Source organism: Larus michahellis, chromosome 9 (assembly GCF_964199755.1).
Source record: "Larus michahellis chromosome 9, bLarMic1.1, whole genome shotgun sequence".
In the NCBI taxonomy this organism is placed as follows: Eukaryota; Metazoa; Chordata; class Aves; order Charadriiformes; family Laridae; genus Larus; species Larus michahellis.
Genome location: NC_133904.1, coordinates 45,667,573 through 45,684,777, shown reverse-complemented (window position 1 = coordinate 45,684,777; position 17,205 = coordinate 45,667,573). Strand labels below are relative to the sequence as shown.

At 54.4% G+C, this 17,205-nt stretch overlaps 1 protein-coding gene across 5 annotated transcripts in view; it reads right to left on the bottom strand.

The window, feature by feature from the left end:
- The window catches only part of FRMPD3 (FERM and PDZ domain containing 3), a 65,528-nt gene that overhangs the window by 6,901 nt on the left and 41,422 nt on the right, over positions 1-17,205 (bottom strand). For all 5 annotated transcript variants that reach the window (XM_074600480.1, XM_074600479.1, XM_074600481.1 and 2 more), the window contains 2 exons: positions 6,386-6,530; positions 192-1,013 (listed from right to left, as the gene is read on the bottom strand). In XM_074600480.1, coding sequence (XP_074456581.1) covers positions 192-1,013; positions 6,386-6,530 — 967 coding nt within the window. The remainder of the gene's footprint in view (positions 1-191; positions 1,014-6,385; positions 6,531-17,205) is intronic.

Here is a 17,205-nt window from a genome sequence, read left to right as displayed (position 1 = left end):
ACCTCAGCTTCTTAGAAATCTTCTGAGCAGCAGCTTGACTGCTCCTGCTAGAATCTGTTGCCCCAACTTAGTTTCTACTAGAAGCTGCTCCAGAATCACATATAGGATGGGAGAAGGGCACTAAAGGGGAAGGATGCGCCATAGGAAAGAGAGGCTACCGGGAATAAAGGAAGTCACAGCCACTGAAATACCTGCTGTCTGCTGTGGCGGGGGATGCGGACAATCCTCTGAAGCAGCCAGGGCCTCCAGCGCCTGCAGGGTGGACACCAGGGCATCATCCAGCTCTTGGGCATGGTCTCGGACTGTCCGCGGTTGCACGTTGTCTATCAGCGTGACAGGGATCTCGTCGTAGAGGATGCCACAGAGATGCCGGCCCTGCTCCTGGCTCTGGGCAGCTGCCCGGCGCTTGGGGTCGTCCTCGTCTGAGCTGTTGTCTCGGAAGCCGGGAGGGGGAGCGGCGATGGCGGGGAGCAGGGACGTCGTCTCGTCTTCTTCCTCATCGCTCCCGGGAGGAGGAAGCGACATCAAGTCCACCATATTGTCCCGGGTGCTGCCAGGCTTGCCTCCCTTGCAGGAGGCCAGCCGGCTCTTGATTTTGGCTTGGCAGGACTCACAGTAGAAGTGCGAGCTGTCGCTCCGCAGGTGGGTGTCGATGGTGTGCGCCCTGGCCCTGCTCGCATGCCTGTCTTGGTCAAGGCCATCCGGGTCATACTCGTTAGCTGCCCCGTTGTAGCCTTGGCCAGAGCTTTTGGAAGTGGGGTCGGATTTGGTCCTGGGACGAGTTTCCTCAAAAAAAATCAGGTTTTCATTGATGTCCGTCCTGCTCTCTCTTTCCTTCCTCTGCTCTCGCATGTGCAGGTAGCAAAAACTGATAAGCTCCGAGTCCGAAGCCCTGGTGGCCGGAGCTCTGTCTGCTCCAGCGCTGGCGGCAGAGCCACCCACCAACCCGCTCTCTTTCTTTCCCGTGTGCCCCGCCGTGGCAGGTCGGTGTAGGTTGTGTGCGTTGATGTAATCTAAACCAAAACCACAACAAGAACATTAGCAGCAGCACCCGGGAGAAGGGAAAACAGCACGGGGAAGATCCTGCTCACCCTGGAAAAGTGTCCATGTGCTCTCTGCCCTCCAGCCCTCGGCGTGATGGACTGCAGTGGGACACGCATGCTCCCTGCGGCACAGCCAGGCCACCTGGCCGGGCTTTTGAAAAATCATCTTCTGCAACCCGCTGGGCCTGTCTGCCAGTAATGAGTGTAGGAAAAAAAGTCCTGCACGTGCAGATCATAGAATGGCTTGGGTTGGAAAGCACCTTTAAAGGGCATCTAGGCCAACCTCCCTGCAAGGAGCAGGGACATCTTCAACTCAATCAGGTTGCTCAGAGCCCCGTCCAACCTGACCTTGAACGTTTCCAGGGATGGGGTGTCTACAACCTCTCTGGGCAACCTGTGCCAGTGTTTTGCCACCCTCATTGTAAAAAATATTTTCCTTATATCTAGTCGGAATCTACCCTCTTCTAGTTCAAAACCATTACCCCTTGTTCTATCACTATAGACCCTATCAAAAAGTCCATCCCCATCTTTCTTATAAGCCCCCTTTAAGTACTGAAAGGCCGAAATAAGGTCTCCCCAGAGCTTTCTCTTCTCCAGGCTAAAACCCCCACCTCTCTCAGCCTGTCCTCATAGCAGAGGTGTTCCCTCCCTTTGATCATGTTTGTGGCCTCCTCTGGACCTGCTCCAACAGGTCCGTGTCTTTCCTGCACTGAGGGCTCCAGGGCTGGGCGCAGTACTCCAGGTGGAGTACTCTCCCCAGAGCGGAGTAGAGGGGCTTAAAGATCTGGTAGCTCTGTTCTGCTCCTGTGTCCCTGAGGGCAGTTTCCCAGGGGGTCCTATTGACTACCTCCTCAAACAGATCATGGGCTGGAAGGGACTTCGGGTGATCAGCTTGTCCATACCCCACCTCTGAGGCAGAAAGAACATAACTAAAGCAACCTTCATAAACGCCTGTGCGATGGAGGGGAGCACATTGCCATGGGTGGCTTTGTATGTGCCACGCTTGCCTTGGCCTCCCCACCTGAGTGCCTGAGTCTCTCTAGAGAAAAGGGTTAAGCCCTGAGGGATACCACGTGTGTTGCCACCAAGAGCAGGGGGAGACTGCTGATTCTTGAAGGCAAGGGACCTCCTGGCTCTGAGACATCAGCCCCTCCCTGCAATAAGGAGAGAAGGGAAGACCTGGAGGAGGCAGAAGGGAGAGGGACGTACAGAGATCTACATGGTGGACATGGAAGATGGCTAGCTCAAAAAAAGCCCACGTGGTATTGAAGAAGCTGACATGCCTTTTTTTCCTAAATCAATAAAACCTGGATTCCCATTAACAAAGAGTCGTCAAAAGTGTTTTAGTGAGGCCCTTAGGTGTGTCTGGGGTACAGTGATGACGGAAGCCAGAATAGCCTAGAGGGTGGTTGGACAGAATTGAGAAGCAGTTGAGCTCCAGGCAGCAAAAACCCTGTGACACACTGACGGAGCAGGCCACCTCGGATGGTTTGCTCCACTGTCTCCAAAACAATTACGTGCTACAGAATTTAATCATATAAATTTTAGAAAGTTAAATATTATGACATTTATGATAAGAAAGTATTGACCCTAAAGCTGTTTTTTGCGAGGAATTAGATCAATGACACCATGGACCAGCAGCACAACTGATCAGTGCCCTTTTACAAACAACCTTTAGACGTAAGAAATATCGTCCCGTTCCTTCCTCTCCATCTCCCCATCTGTCTCTTTTCTAGACTAACCACAGCAAATTCCTTTAACCTTTTCCTGACAGGTCTGTTTCCTAAATGTCTCAGCTTTCTTACTGCTCTGGGCTGGATTCCATCCACGTTGGCTACCTGGGAAAACGTCGTCTTTCTGTCCTGCGTGACGGCAACAGCGAGAGGAAGATCCCAGTAGCTTGCTGGGAGGCAGAGCTGGGCAGAACCAGAGTGGGGCTGGTCAGCACAGCAGGCAATGAGACACGGGGATGCGGTAGCCACATCACCGAGCCACCAGCCACATTCAGAGGGCAACGACAGCAGCCTGGCTGCATGCACGAACGAGGATCTTCAGCCTCAGCCCGCCAGTTCACACATTATACAGCGAGAAGGAATTGTTGTCACCATTTTTGCATAACATTGGCCAGACCCATCAGTTTTCCTCAGGAGACTGCTAAACGCGGTGCAATATTGCCTTTTGGGGAGACATCCAACATCACCTGGCTGACTTTAAGTGACAGACGCCCCCCCCCAGGTCCCTTGTCCCTCGCTGCCCTCAATCCACACGTCGTTTCTCTCTGGCTGACCGCTCTCGGATCAGGCGAGCTCCAAAAGAGCCCTCTGCTGCTGCTGTTCAGCGTTTCCCTGCACAGCCTCCCCTCGCTCCCTTGTGCGAGGCAAGCGGCTGAAATATTGCTTGGCCAGTGGTCCAGCCCTCAGGGGGGGCATCTGTCTGCATCCCAGGTTGAATTGTGCAGCTGTGTTGAGAACGGCTGCCAGGGGGATGCAGGCTCCGTCTCACCAAGTATAAATTAAATCAAATAAATCCTAATTAAATTCATTAGCTCAACAAATTGGACAATTTGTCTCCCCAAACACACATTTGTATTATACTGTTCATCACCTGCAATGCTAAAAACCCGATCAAAACAATATCTCTCTCATTTATGGACATGCCAGCACTCAGAAATGACAGCTGTGTGAGTGAACTCAAGGCTGCTGCAGCTGGGGACGCTCGGTGCTGGGCTGTGCTGGGCTGGCATGGACCAGAGCAGAGGCTTTCCCAAAGCCAGACACCTCTGATGATGTCTGCCACCACCTCTGACGTCTGCCACCAATCTCTGATGTCTGCCACCAATCTCTGATGGGTCATGCCGGCAGCCTGCCCCACTTGGACAGCCTCGTTGGCTGCCCGTGCCCAGCCAGGGCCCGTCGCTGAATGGGACCAAACCCCTAAAATCCATAATCCAGCTGCTGGATGCTCTGGGGGAGAAGGTCCTGACGAAGAGCTGAGAGAGCAACCAAGGGCACGGAGCTGCTCGGCAGACGATGGTTGCTGGTGGGAGCGGGGAGAGGAAGGGGCAGGGAGGCGACTCGCCTGGGCAGCTCCAGCAGAGCACAACTCTTCCTGCGGAGGGCAAGGATCTGGCATAACGGCTCCGCAGGGAAACGCGGAGAGATGGATCTAACTGACAGCATCCGGACAGAGCGTGCATTTCTAAAAATGTCTGTAGTTCAGCAGGAGGCTTTAATGGGCCTCAGGGAAGATGGATGCGCTCCTCTTCTAGGCAAAAAGCATGGGCCAGGGCTTGATTTTAACATTTAAGATTCTGGCACAGCCTGCCCGCAGCCTGGGAAGTCAAATCCTGGGCTAACTTGATTCATCCGAGTGGGGCTTTCTTATCGTTCCTGCAGAGATGTGCTAATGATCAGCAGTCCCTGCGATCCTTCTAGCGCCTGACACCTCAGCCTGCAGCCGTAGTGAGACCAGAACTGTGAGCAGACTTTGTTTTCTCAATACACACTAAATTCACTCCTTCTGACGGATGCCTGAGCGGCTGGGCTGACTGTACTGGGTCTGCAGGGAAGCTCTGCCACTCCGCTGGTCAGAGAGGTTCTCATTGCACTCCTGAGGCCACCCAGAGAGGGCCAAGCTCTTTGGTATGAAGGCCATGGGTCCATTGCTCCATCGCCGTCCTACCCACACCATGACCTCCCCTCACACTCACTCCAGCCCCCTGCGGAGTGACATTGTTTTCTCGACACTGTCAAGAAAAGGGCAAGATCTCCTACCCGTTTTGGCATAGATTTGCACCATGCCCACAAAGCAAAATCTCCCTGAGGAAAAATCCTGGCTGTTATCACTGTTGTGGAACATGTGGAAAAGCACCAGTCGCACATGCTGAGACATCCCCTGAGTGACCAGTAACTGCGGGTGCCCCCAGCCTCCCTCCAAGCCCCTGGGGATGTTCTGGGATGCTCACCGCTTCCTACCGCACTCCTCTGACTCCCCACAGCCACGTGCCCCATCGTGTCCCCGCAGCCCCTCTCAGGGTGCCGTGACCCAGGGAAGGACCACTCTGGTGATAGCCAGTTAAGCTGGAAACACCCTCCGCTCGGAGCAAAACGTGACTAAAAGTGTTTCTGTAGGGCACGCAGAGCAGAGAGCACAGTGACAGCTGTCAATAAGAGGCACAGGTGAAGAAAAGAAACCATGCGTGTATACTTACACCAACACCACCTGCCAGCTCTTTCCCTGGATTCACTGAGGTTGCCGCAGATGCTTTCCTGATGCCACTGTGTCCTCCCACACGCGCTAAGTCCGTGTCCTGGTGCCTTCCGCAGACCTCAGAGGCACCAAGTCCTTTCCCAAGGACCCTGCTACAGCTCTCGGCACTCCTCCCACCTCCCCCAGCTATTCCCATCTTGAGGAGGCAGTTTTGACACTCTGCCAGCTAAACTGAAGACTTGTCACAGCTCTCTGGAGCTGCGGTGTCACTCGGGAGGTCTGGGAGCAACCTTCCAGAGTCAGCTGCCTTGGTATTTTGCCCATCTCCAGCCACTGATCCTGTATTTTATTTTTCCCTATACAGAACATATTCGACGTGAACACCTGCATGGAACAACAGCCCATGGTTGGCTCTTGTTTGAAACGACTCTTGAGAATCACTGATCGCTTTGAGGGTGACTCACACCTGCAATCCATCCTCAAGGAACAGAGCATCGGTGTCTGGTGGGACAGAACCTGTCCTTCAGCTGTTGTGGTCTCTTGCTGTGCCCAGCCCAGCCCCCTGCTCCCTGCATCAGGCTGGGCACCTGGAAAAGCTGGGATATCAAAGTTTCCTGCCCGATTTAGGAAATCAGCAGAGCAGCCATGCTTGCAGAGCTGCCTGTGCAGCCCAGACCCGCACTGATAAAGGCGGCAGTGTCCCTGGCGGAGTGCATACACTCACGTCGGTCTCCGGAGCTGGGATGCTGGCCAAGGAGCGTGTGCTGCATCCCTGCAGCAACACACAGGCTACGTCTGCGAGGACCCCGCGTTTGGCTGGCAGCGTTACAGGTCTGTTCGAACGGCACCTCCCGGATCTGCTCTGGGAGCTGCCAGAACATCACTTGCAGTGAGTGCTCAGGGCCCGAGCTGACACAAGTCAGAGCTTATCCAAAATGAGGACTTGTCTCCTTGTTTTCTGGTTAAAAAGGGGGTCTGCTGCTTCTGCGGGGGGAATGGGAGCAGAGGGGCGATGCCAGAAAAACCTTTCTCCTCTCTAATGCTGCAGAGCCCTGGGCGGAGGGAGGAAGAAGAGGAGGAGGGGGTGAAGGCTGGGGAAGGGGCTCGCACAGAAAGCAGAGGCTGAAACGTACCTGCCTTGATAATCTGAGGCGGGGGCGGCTGGCTGGGGGCCCTGGAGAAGATCATCTTCTTGGAGTCCACCAGGAGACGGCAGTAGCCTGCGATCAGGCAGGCAAAGTTGGTGGCTTCAGGCCACTCCATCAGCAGCACCAGCGGCTGGAAGGCAAGAGAGGCAAAGCGCATGAGGGCCAGGTAGCCCAGCTGGCTCGGGACCAGTACTCCAAAGGGCTTGTGCCTGCCCTGCACTGGTGTAACTGGTGAGCTGGCTGGCACTTTTATCACCCACGCAGGGAAAAACCGCCAGGTGCACCTCCCTGCTCCGGATCACCCAACAAATCGCTGTGCACAAGAAAGCGCCTCGCTGCAGCTGTAATCCCCGCTTGCTGCCTCCCCTGAGGATGATGAGGGAGGTGGAGCCCCACAGGGCACAGGCTGTGTGTGGCAGGGCTCCCATGCAACCGGCTCCTGGTCGTTTGTCTGCATGTCAGTGCTCTACCTGCAAGCACCAGTTTAATCATCAGGCCTTGGGGAGCTCAGGGAGTCTGTGGGGTCTCCAGCTGCCAGAACCCCCGTTTCACAGAATCACAGAATCACAGTTTCATTGCAGGCACCACGTCGCCCTCCCATAACCTAAGACATCTGCTTCCAGCAAGATGCAGAAGGGGCAAAACCCCCATTACAGGCTCCCCCAGCCACCACTCTGAGCCTGTGGATCTTATTTAAACCTAACGCTTCGGAAAATTAAATTTGTGCTTAGGAGCAGATGGCGTCTTCTCTTTTAGGAGAGCGTTTATTCGCACGCTAAAAAAGGTCTTTGCTTTAAAGAGAAGAAAAAAATAATCAGACACGATCTGCATGCCACATACAACCTCACCGCACAATCTAGCGGCAGACACCGTGACTCTCCGACTCCTGGCTTGTCCCAAGGAGAAGGTTAGCTCGCCCTGGGAAGCCTTCGGGGTGGGATCCACTCTTACCCCTCCGGTGAGGTTGGGACCCAGCTGGGCAGAGCAGCCTGCGCCAGCACAGCTCGGTCGAGTGGTCCACGCACGCTCTGAGCCCCCAGCACCGCTCAAGGCGGACCCATGAGATGGAAAAAAAAAAATTGTCCGTACCTTCAATAAATTTATTGCACGGCAGCTGCAGCCCTCATCTACCCTCCGCACAAAGCACCCCTGCCTAAAGGACCTTTGTGCCCCGGTACGGGGCTTATCTCAGGCAACGGGGGATGTCGAGCTGCTGCTGTGGCTCGGGCTGCCCGTCCTGCCATGCTCGGTCTCTCGCACACTGACAGCCCTCCAGGACTCAGAAGAACGCGTTCACCACATCCAGGGCAAACCAAGCCCGTTTCAAAAAAAACTCACTTAAGCCTACGCAGTGTGAAAAGCGTTATAGCTATTTTGGTTTTCTTGTTTTATAACCACAGGAGGTTCCTGGTAATGCCCACTGGCCAGTTCTGTGCTCTGCTCAACGCTTGCTTTTTTCAGACACCAAGCCAACTCTGGCAAAGGAAATCTTGGCCTTATAGCGTGTCACACTGAACCATACAACGCAACAAACCCGGCTGTGAAGCCATCAACCCTGGGCAGAGCCGCGTGTCGTCCCCAAGACACACCAGCCCCTGGCAGGGCCTGATTCCTCCCAGGGCCAGGGTAAAGAAGTTCCTTCCTTGGCTGCTGTGCAGGAAGAGCAAGGAAAAGAAATAACCTGACGTGGAAGAGAAATAACCCGACAAGCAAAGGCCGTGCTGAGAGGCTCTGCCCCTGCGTGCTTGACGAGGCTCTTTCTGCATCACGGAAAATAAACCTGAGATGACACAGATCAAAGGGAAAGTATCAAGATAGAGAGAAAGGAGAGAAGAGATTCTTCACATAGCTGGAAGGAGGCAGGCATGCAGCGGTGAGGGGGGGTGACACCTCTTAGCCCAGCTCCAGTCTTGACACAAGTGATGAAAGGAAACCACGTGTTCCAGTTCTGCTGTATGAAGCATCCTTAAAACAAGTGCCTTCTACACAGGGCTAAGCCTTCTTGGGTTTTTCAAGCCATCTGTTGAATAACGAGTCATTTGCGCATTTTCCCCCCTCTGTTGTGCAGCAGCGAGGGTTTGAGTGCCAGTGACTAGAAAGGAAGCAAATGCCGAGGGGAGGGAGGCAATGGCTGATGAGTATCCACTACTGGGAAATTAAATGAAGAGGCCAAGGCGGGTCAAGCGTCCCCTTTCAAAAGGAAAACCAGGGGGTTAGTTCCCATCACGTGCGAGTCACACACCAGAGATTCACAGCTAGCTCTTGGGGACACCAAGGCTGAGTGGCACAGAGTCACGGACCTTCTCTGCCTTCCCATTCAGCCCGTGGTGCAGCCCCGGTACCCCAACTGGGTACCAGCACCTCTGAGACCCGGCCCTATTTCCATCTTTGCTCCGATACCTCTGCTCCAGGACGCTCCCACCCACCCAGAGGTGGGACTGTAGGTTCTTGCTGGCAAGAAGCAGCCCCCGGCTCAGTCCTCCTGAAGGGAGACAAGACTGAGACACAACTCCCCCGACCGGTGTTTCTTGCCTACAAATAAAACACACGCAACGCATCAAAACGCCAGGAGCTCCCTGCCAGGTCTCCGAGCAAGCCCAGCCTCCAGCAATCGGTGCGGGGCACGCTGGGGTTAATTGTAGCACTCTGCTCTGAAAAAGAGGAATCTGAATACTGATTAGCATTACAGCTTAGCGAGGGGTCTTAGAAATGATTACTCTCACATCCTGGCAAGCAAGCGGCGTGAGAGTTCTTCTCTAATTGTCGAGCATTCAAATATTGTTATTAAGGATTAAATCACTTCAGGGGCAGCTTGAAGCCATCCACCCGTGCTGCCGGCAGGGCTCCAGCGAGCTCCCCACGGCCCGGGACCCCACGCTGCAGGGGCTCCGCCATTGGATTATCGGCTGTTTAAAACGATATCGCATGTGAGCAAAAGCTGCTGCTCCCGGGCTGTGCGTCTCCCCTGGCCTCGGTGGCTTCTCTGCTGCTCCTCACTAACCAGAGGTCTGGCTGCAACCCTTCCCCACGCGGGGTTACAAGACTGAATCTCTCTCTGTTCCACCTACCTAGGTAATTTTGCCGAGATCGCAGCCGCTCAGCTGCCTTTGAGATGTCCACCCTGCCGCCACGTCTCCCTGAAAGTGGCCAACAGACCTGGAAGTGATTCGTGGGGTCAAGAGGCAAAGAGGCAGCACGATTGCAGCAGCCTTGTTTCCTTGAGAAATCAGGCTACAAAAGAGGAGGTGTCAGGGATGGCAGCTAACGGAGATGTTATTTTTAGACAAGCTTGGTCACCCTGTTCCACGCAGGCAAGGCAAACGAGATGTCGTGGAGACAGCCAGGCACAGGAGAGCCGAGCAAACATTGACTTTCTGAACAGTTGCGTGAAAAATTTCTGACTAATGTTGCTAAGGGTTTCAGTGGGTAAATTCAGGGCAGCTTTGCAGGGAGCTCTAAGTAACAACAACGCAGGACTGTAGTCTGTGCTTTGGGCTTCCTTGTGATACCCATGTCTTGTGGTGAACGGGACTGATCTCCTTTCCTTCGGAAACATCCTGCAAGGAGCAGTGAGGGCTCGTGCCTGTGGTCAGGGTTGGTCTGGTCCCCAAGGGGATGGGGCTCATGCAACATCCCCGCCTCCCCCTCCAATTTTTTTAACTCACGGCTCAATCTCAAGCAGACCTGACAAAAAGGCAGCAACCTGAAAGAGCGTAAATCTTCATCCATTTTCTAAACCTGGCGGTGTGGTAGAGCAGAGAGGCTTCTGTGAGTAGCCAGAAGGCACGGAAGGATGCAGCAAGAGCAAACCCGGTGTCGTTCCTCCCTGCCTCATCGGCACTGATTTTTTTTGGAAGTTGCCACAAAATGCAGTACCTCTTTCCCAGCTGTTAAGCAGGAGACGGTGTTAATCACCAATGGGGAAAAAGTTATTAACTAGGATAACCCTTCAGTTATCCTCCTGCCATCCTGCCACGCACCAATGGCATGTCTCATGCCAACCAGCCCATCCTCTTCCTCTTCCTCACCAGCACATTCTCACTGCGACAGTAATGGGGGCTCGTACCTTGGTGGCCCTGAGGGCTCCGCTTCTGCCAGAGCAGAATCATAGAATCCATAGAACCATCGAATTGTCTAGGTTGGAAGGGACCTTTGAGATCATTGAGTCCAACCATCAACCTGACGATGCCAAAGCCATCACTAAATCATGTCCCTCAGCACCATGTCTACCCATCTCTTAAATACCTCCAGGGATGGTGACCCAACCACTTCCCTGGGCAGCCAGAAATGCCTGGCTGATTTTTGTCAGGGCAGCAGCACTTTTGGGATGAAAGCTGGTTTTCCACAGAAGCAAACTTACTGGGATGCTGCTACTGCTCTAAAAATGCCAAACATCAGATTCCCAGTGGGACGTGCAGGTAAAGGTTCATCTCTGACCTGTAATACGCCAACATGAAAAGAAGCAAATTTCAAAGAGAATGCTCTTTCTACATTTAAATGCATAATACCGGCCTGAAATTATTGATATTTTGATCTTTCACTCATGCTGTTTTTCTAGTCCTAATGAGAAAAGGACATTTTTTCGCTTAGAGTTTCCCGCTTGGCAACCAGTCTCTCTAGAAAGTAAAAAAAAAAATACATTTATACTGGATATGAGAGATGAGTTTTCCATTAGCTTATTAAGGATATAGTGCTTTTTCTATTATGCCCTGCCTTTAAATCAAACCTCGATGTCCTTCTGGAGGATATTTTCATGTTCAGACAAAGGTGAAGGTTTCACAGAAGAACGTCTGGAGGAAATTTTATGGCCAGGGTTATGCTAGGGGATCTTAACAGTCCTCATATTTAAATTAATTTATGACCCGATCTATGCATGCTATAACCCTTAAGCTTATGTGCATCTCCTTCTAATCTCCTGCCTTTATCATGTACTTTGGGCCTTACCCTGCTCCTTTAATGTAGTGCAGGAGAAAGGTGGGAGATGAATTTTCATAATTTATGTTCCCTGGTTTACTTGAGGTACGCTGCCAAGTTTATATTTAATAATATAGGCATCCGGGCCTAACGAGACAGCAGTCAATTTTTCACTTGTACACTGACCTTTCCTTCCCTCCCTTTAAGCATTATTAACTCAGATCTATCAATACCAGGCTGCCTGTGATTAGGACCATTATTTCCCATTTGTTGATCAATAAACCTCCTGCCTTTGTTAGCAGCAGCCCTTCGGGTTTCTGCAACAGCGTCTCCTTCCTTAGGGGCTTGAGCAGCCGCCACCTCCCCTGGGTGAACGTCACGGTCCCACAAAACGCCACAGCGGACGGAGAGGTACCTCCATAGACTGCAAACTCGTAGGTGCCTCCTTCTCTCTTCTTCCATGGTGGTGCTGGGTCCCTTGTGGTGCTGCTGTGTCCTGGGGAAGGCGCAGGTCCAGCCTACACTTTCCCATCACTTTCCCATCATGAGGAGTTCCTCCTCATGTTGAAGTTCCACCTAAACATGAGGAGGAACTTCTTTACTTTGAGGGTGGCAGAGCCCTGGCACAGGCTGCCCAGAGAGGTGGTGGAGTCTCCGTCTCTGGAGACATTCCAAACCCGCCTGGAGGCGTTCCTGTGCCACCTGCTCTGGGTGACCCTGCTCTGGCAGGAGGGTTGGACTAGATGATCTCCAGAGGTCCCTTCCAACCCTATGATTCTATGATCACGATGCAGCCACCACCCTAGCTGGCTTTCATCTCCCCCACAGCTACTCCAAGGGCTTGTGCTCTTCCCTAGGGAATTTCTAATAACCAGAGCCTGCCAGCGCCTTTGGCATCCTCCACGTGTCCTATCCGTTGAAGCAAGTTCTCAGGACGCCCAAGCTCGCAGCACGCCCACAGCACTGGATGCCTGAGGTCTGCTTGTTTGTTGATTTTTTTTTTTTTAATTTTTTTTTTTTTTTTTAAATAAACAAATCAAATTTGGCTTTGCAGGCTTGGAAACTCATCCTCTCCGCTTGTTGTCTGACTCGCTCCTGTGTTTCTGGCTGGCTCCCATCCCGGTGCCCGGGGGCAGCACTATGGGTGGCACCGGGGCTGTCACCACACACCAGTACGTGCTTTGCTTTACATCCCGCTAGAAAGGCTCTGCAAGGAGGGGGGGAAACTGCATCCACACCTCCCACCCCAGGTACTGAGCCAAAGGAAATCTCAATCCCTCCTTCTCCCCCACGAGATGACAGTGTTTCAGAACGGCTTCATGGAAATAAAAGATGAATTCAGCGTAGGGAACCACAGCCTTTAGGTCCATCATCACTGCAAAGCCTCGCTCTTTGTGTAGGAGAAACCCGATGGGCTTCAGTCGTCGCGTGCACGAGCGGGCGTAACGCCGGCCTCGCCTGCCCTCGTCACTTTGACGGGGCTGCCCACCATTTTCAGACTGCAATTTGGCAAAGGCACACACAGCCTTGGCACCCACAGCGCCTGCCACGCTGGGCTGGGGGAAGCACCACAGGGCTCAGGGCTGGCACCCGCTGCCACCGGTGCCAGGGGGAAGGCTGGGAGGCAGAGGGGTCCCCATCCCATCGCCCAGAGGGGTCCCCATCCCATCGCCAGCGAGAGGGAGGGCAGCCAGCAGGCAGGACTTGGCTCCTTCCAGGGGGAGAGGAGAAGCTGCACCCTGGCCGGGCACGGCAGCTTTTTATTTCCATGTCAGGCTGGAAGCACGCCAGGGCTCCCGGGACACCGACATCAATAGCCAGATCCCAAGCAGAGCAGCAGCCGGGGACCTTTCTGAATTAATTTTTCCTTTGTTTTCCTCTGTCGAGTCTCGAGTTTGGCTGAAGCGCCGACTGGCTGCAGGCCCTGCTGGGAGACATGAAGTCAATTACCCCTGCGCCTTTGATTGAATTGCTTTTGGCGAGCGGCCAGCTGCCGTGGGCTCCTGCCCCGCAGCCCGGCGCGGGGACAAGGCGCAGCCTGGGACACCTCCTCTGTTATATTGCGGATGCTTGTCGGGGCTCAGGCGATCCGGCTACCTTCCGAGTGCTCCTCTTTCATCCCCATTCAGAGGGCTTCGGCAGCTTTTTTGCCAATGTCAAGACTGTTAGTAATAAAAAGCCCAGCGGCGCGTGGCTGCGTAAATCAGAAAGGGGAAATGCTCCGTTTGAAAAGGCATTTCAGTAAGAACAAAACCTTGGCTTCTGCAGGAGCTGCGGAGCCACGCAGCCGGGGATGTGACCTGGTGGAGCCACCCGGCTGGACGTCGGGAGCTGGCTCCGAGGTGCCCATGGAGCTGCGTGGATCTCCCCACGCCTCCTGCGCTGGAAGCCTGGGCAAGCGTGGCGAGCAGCAGCCCCTCCGCACCCCATCAGTGCTGCCCAGCTCGCCCAGATGCCGGGCAGGAGATGCTGGTGTTGCCCTTCCCGGGATGCCGGGAGGTAGCAGATGACTTTGCAGTCCTGCGCTGGGGAGATGCACGTCTGGATGCCCAAATCTGAGCTGGCTCAGAAGCATCGGCTGCTCTCAGGTGCTGGTCCCAGGACACACCATGTGCCACCAGCCGGTCCCCGGCAAATCTACGAGCTCCAGAATCAATGCTCAAACACCGGCAAGTCCGGAGCGCAGGAGGAGGAGTGGAGAAGCGACGGCCCCAGCAGAGAGGGGACTTTGGCAGGTGGGAATGACCACACGATCCTGCAAAACACCCGCACGGCTGCAAGTGCAGCTGGGGAAGCACCGTCCTGCCCCTGTGAACTTTCTCAGCATTTCCAAGCAAACCTGCCCCCCTCCCTCCGTGGCTGTCGAGGCAAAACCTGCTCCTCTCCTCCCAGCAGCTCCCTCGGACATTGCAGGGAATAAAAATCCCTCTTGGACCCAGTGGCAGAGGCCTGGAGGCTTTTGTTCCTCTGTCCCGAGGTTGCACAGCTCCTCTATGAGGGGTCCTGCCAGCATTTGCTACCCTAGCAAATAGCTAAAGCAAGCAAAGCAGAAGCACTAGCCCTGGTTTTGTATCCCAAATGGGCTGTTTTAAACAGAAACTGAAGCCGAGGATGGAAAAGCTCCAAAACAAAGCAATTAACTATCCAGTGAATAATTTATAAGACAAACACCGTTTCTTTTCCTCCCGAACTAAATGCAAATGGTTTACGATCTCTTCAAGCCTGGTTGTTACCTGAAAAATCTTCCCCTCCTCCTTCCCGGCAGGTCCGTCTGGGCTGCGGTCGCAGGCACGCAGTGGATAAGGATGTTTGAGCTGGTGCGGTTGGGATGCGCAGACCTCCTGGCTGGTGGCTGCTCCGTGACCTGACTCTCTTTTTTTAACCCTTAGGACCAACCACCCAACATCGACAAACCTGGCGCTCAGAAATTCAAAATGGCTTTTCTGCACAAATCCCTTCCCCGTCACCGAACATCTGCCGTTTCCACAGTAACCCGGCGAGCAGCTGCGAGGGGACGCCGCCACCCCCCGGGTTCGGGCTGTCTCGCCCGCATCCCGCATCCCTGCCGTTACCTGGGGAACGCACCGGCGCTGCCCCAGCTCCAGCATCCCGCAGGGCAGCTCCCGTCATGGAGCCACGGCCCCCAGGGGGACACCCCCACCCGCTCTGCGATCCGTGGGGCTCCGACAGGCTTCCAGGGGCAATACGGATTTGAGCGTAGTTCCCCAGAGCAGTCAGGACACTACTTTGAGCACAACCCTCTAATGGTTTACCACTCACAGTGGAAACAGATTTATTTGCCACCCAGGGCTTTAGCCAGAGACACATTTCAGTGCAATGGAATAATTGCAGAAAGCAGATCAGCACCGCGAGGTAATGATCTTTTCGCCTGCTTTTCCTAGCTTGCCTCATCCATCGCTGTCCTGCGTAGGATTAGCACATGCCACATTTCGGAGCAGACATTCTGGCTTGAAAACCCAGCCCTTTGGATAACGGTTAAATGAAGACAGATAACAGCAGCCTCAGCACTGGCGGGGTGCTGTTGAGCCTGCTGAGATTCACAAATGGGATGCTCGCTCCGCTCCAGGCAGGCAGAAGGGCTTTTGGTGGCTGTAGGCAGCTGCCTGGAATTTCTCAGGGAGATAAAGCCGCTGTGCATGCGTACGTGCCTGCGGGAAGTTGTACGTGAGCTGCCTCTTCTCCAGGAATTGGGAGGGTGGATAGAGGGGAACGCGGGAGAAGGTCTGCTCCTACGGCGGGAAAGGGCTCGTGGTGCTAACGGAATTAATTACTGCTGCAGAGCACGGCTGAGGGGAGCGGCACTGCAGGATCTGCGGAGAAGCCGCGTGGGAATTGCCACCTAATTTATAGCAGATGGACGTCAGCATCACCTCAGCCTCCGGCACATCTGCCCCTCCTGCGGCCAGTCTCAGCCACGCACCGGACTGTGCCCGGGGCGGGGGGACGACGACTGCCCTCTCCCATGCCAGGGAGGGGACGGTGGCACCAGAGGGGTCCGTGCACCCCACCGTGAGCTGGCTGCGCTCGGTGCGGGGGGGTGAGCGGAGCTCCGTGGAGCAGAGCTGATGCCACACATCGCCCCAGGCAGTACCCACAGCCGGCGAGATGGCCACGGAGCTACGGGACAGCGGGAACACGCCGTGCTCGCAGCGCTCGCAGGGAGCCACCAGCAGTCCATCACGGGGTCGTGACCAGCCTATTATTAATGTATTACTATCGCGATTTATGGACACATATCCGAGGGGCGTGGGCACCAGGAGGAGCCAGAACGGTTACTCATGGTGCAGATGATATCCCTTGGTTATACCTGCTCCGTAAGGAGAGCCCCTGGGCACAGCCCAGGCAGCCGCAGGGGCCGGGCAGGGAGGACTTCCACCTGCCCAGGCTGCAGCGGGGAAGATTTGAGGGTTTTGAAGGGTAGGATAAGGCACAGCAGGACACCAGGACTTCCCCTGGGTAACGACTGACCTCAGCGGGATGCAGAAGAGGGAATATTACAGGTATTACAGTTGGCCAAACACCCACTGAATTACAAATGCAAAAAAAAAAAAAAAAAAAAAAAAAAGGCTTTCACTGATCACAGGATGGTTCGGGTTGGAAGGGACCTTAAAGACCATCCAGTTCCAACCCCCCTGCCCTGGGCAGGGACACCTCCCACCAGACCAGGCTGCTCACAGCCTCATCCAGCCTGGCCTTGAACCCCTCCAGGGATGGGGCAGCCACAACCTCCCTGGGCAACCTGTTCCAGTGTCTCACCACCCTCACAGGAAAGAATTTCTTCCTGAGATCTAATCTAAATCTCCCCTCTTTCAGTTTGGGGCCGTTACCCCGTGTCCTATCATTACACTCCCTGATCCAGAGTCCCTCCCCGTTCTTCCTGTAGCCCCTTTAGGTTCTGGCAGGGGCTCTAAGGTCTCGCTGGAGCCTTCTCTTCTCCAGGCTGAACAACCCCAACTCTCTCAGCCTGTCCTCACAGCAGAGGGGCTCCAGTGCTCTGATCATCTTTGTGGCCCTCGGCTGGACTCGTTCCAAAAGGTCCATGTCCTTCTTGTGCTGAGGCCAAAGCAGATGGCCTGACAGCCAAAGCAGACGGGACGAGGATGAGCACGGCTCTGGCAGAGGCTACTGGGGTGTTTCTGCAGTTCAGCAGAGCTCCTGGACCAGGCACAGCAGCAGCGGGAAAACAGACTTGGAGGAATTAATGAGCCTGGTGGGAGGAAGTGCTAAAATCCCCCAGGAGAAGAGGCAGCAGGAGAATCCTAAACAAATCCACCATGATTACATCTGCAAGGCTACGTCTGAAATAGAGAGTGCCAGGAAGGGGCTGCAGAGAGGGCTGAGGCTTAGAGACCTTGCAGGAGATGAGGAAA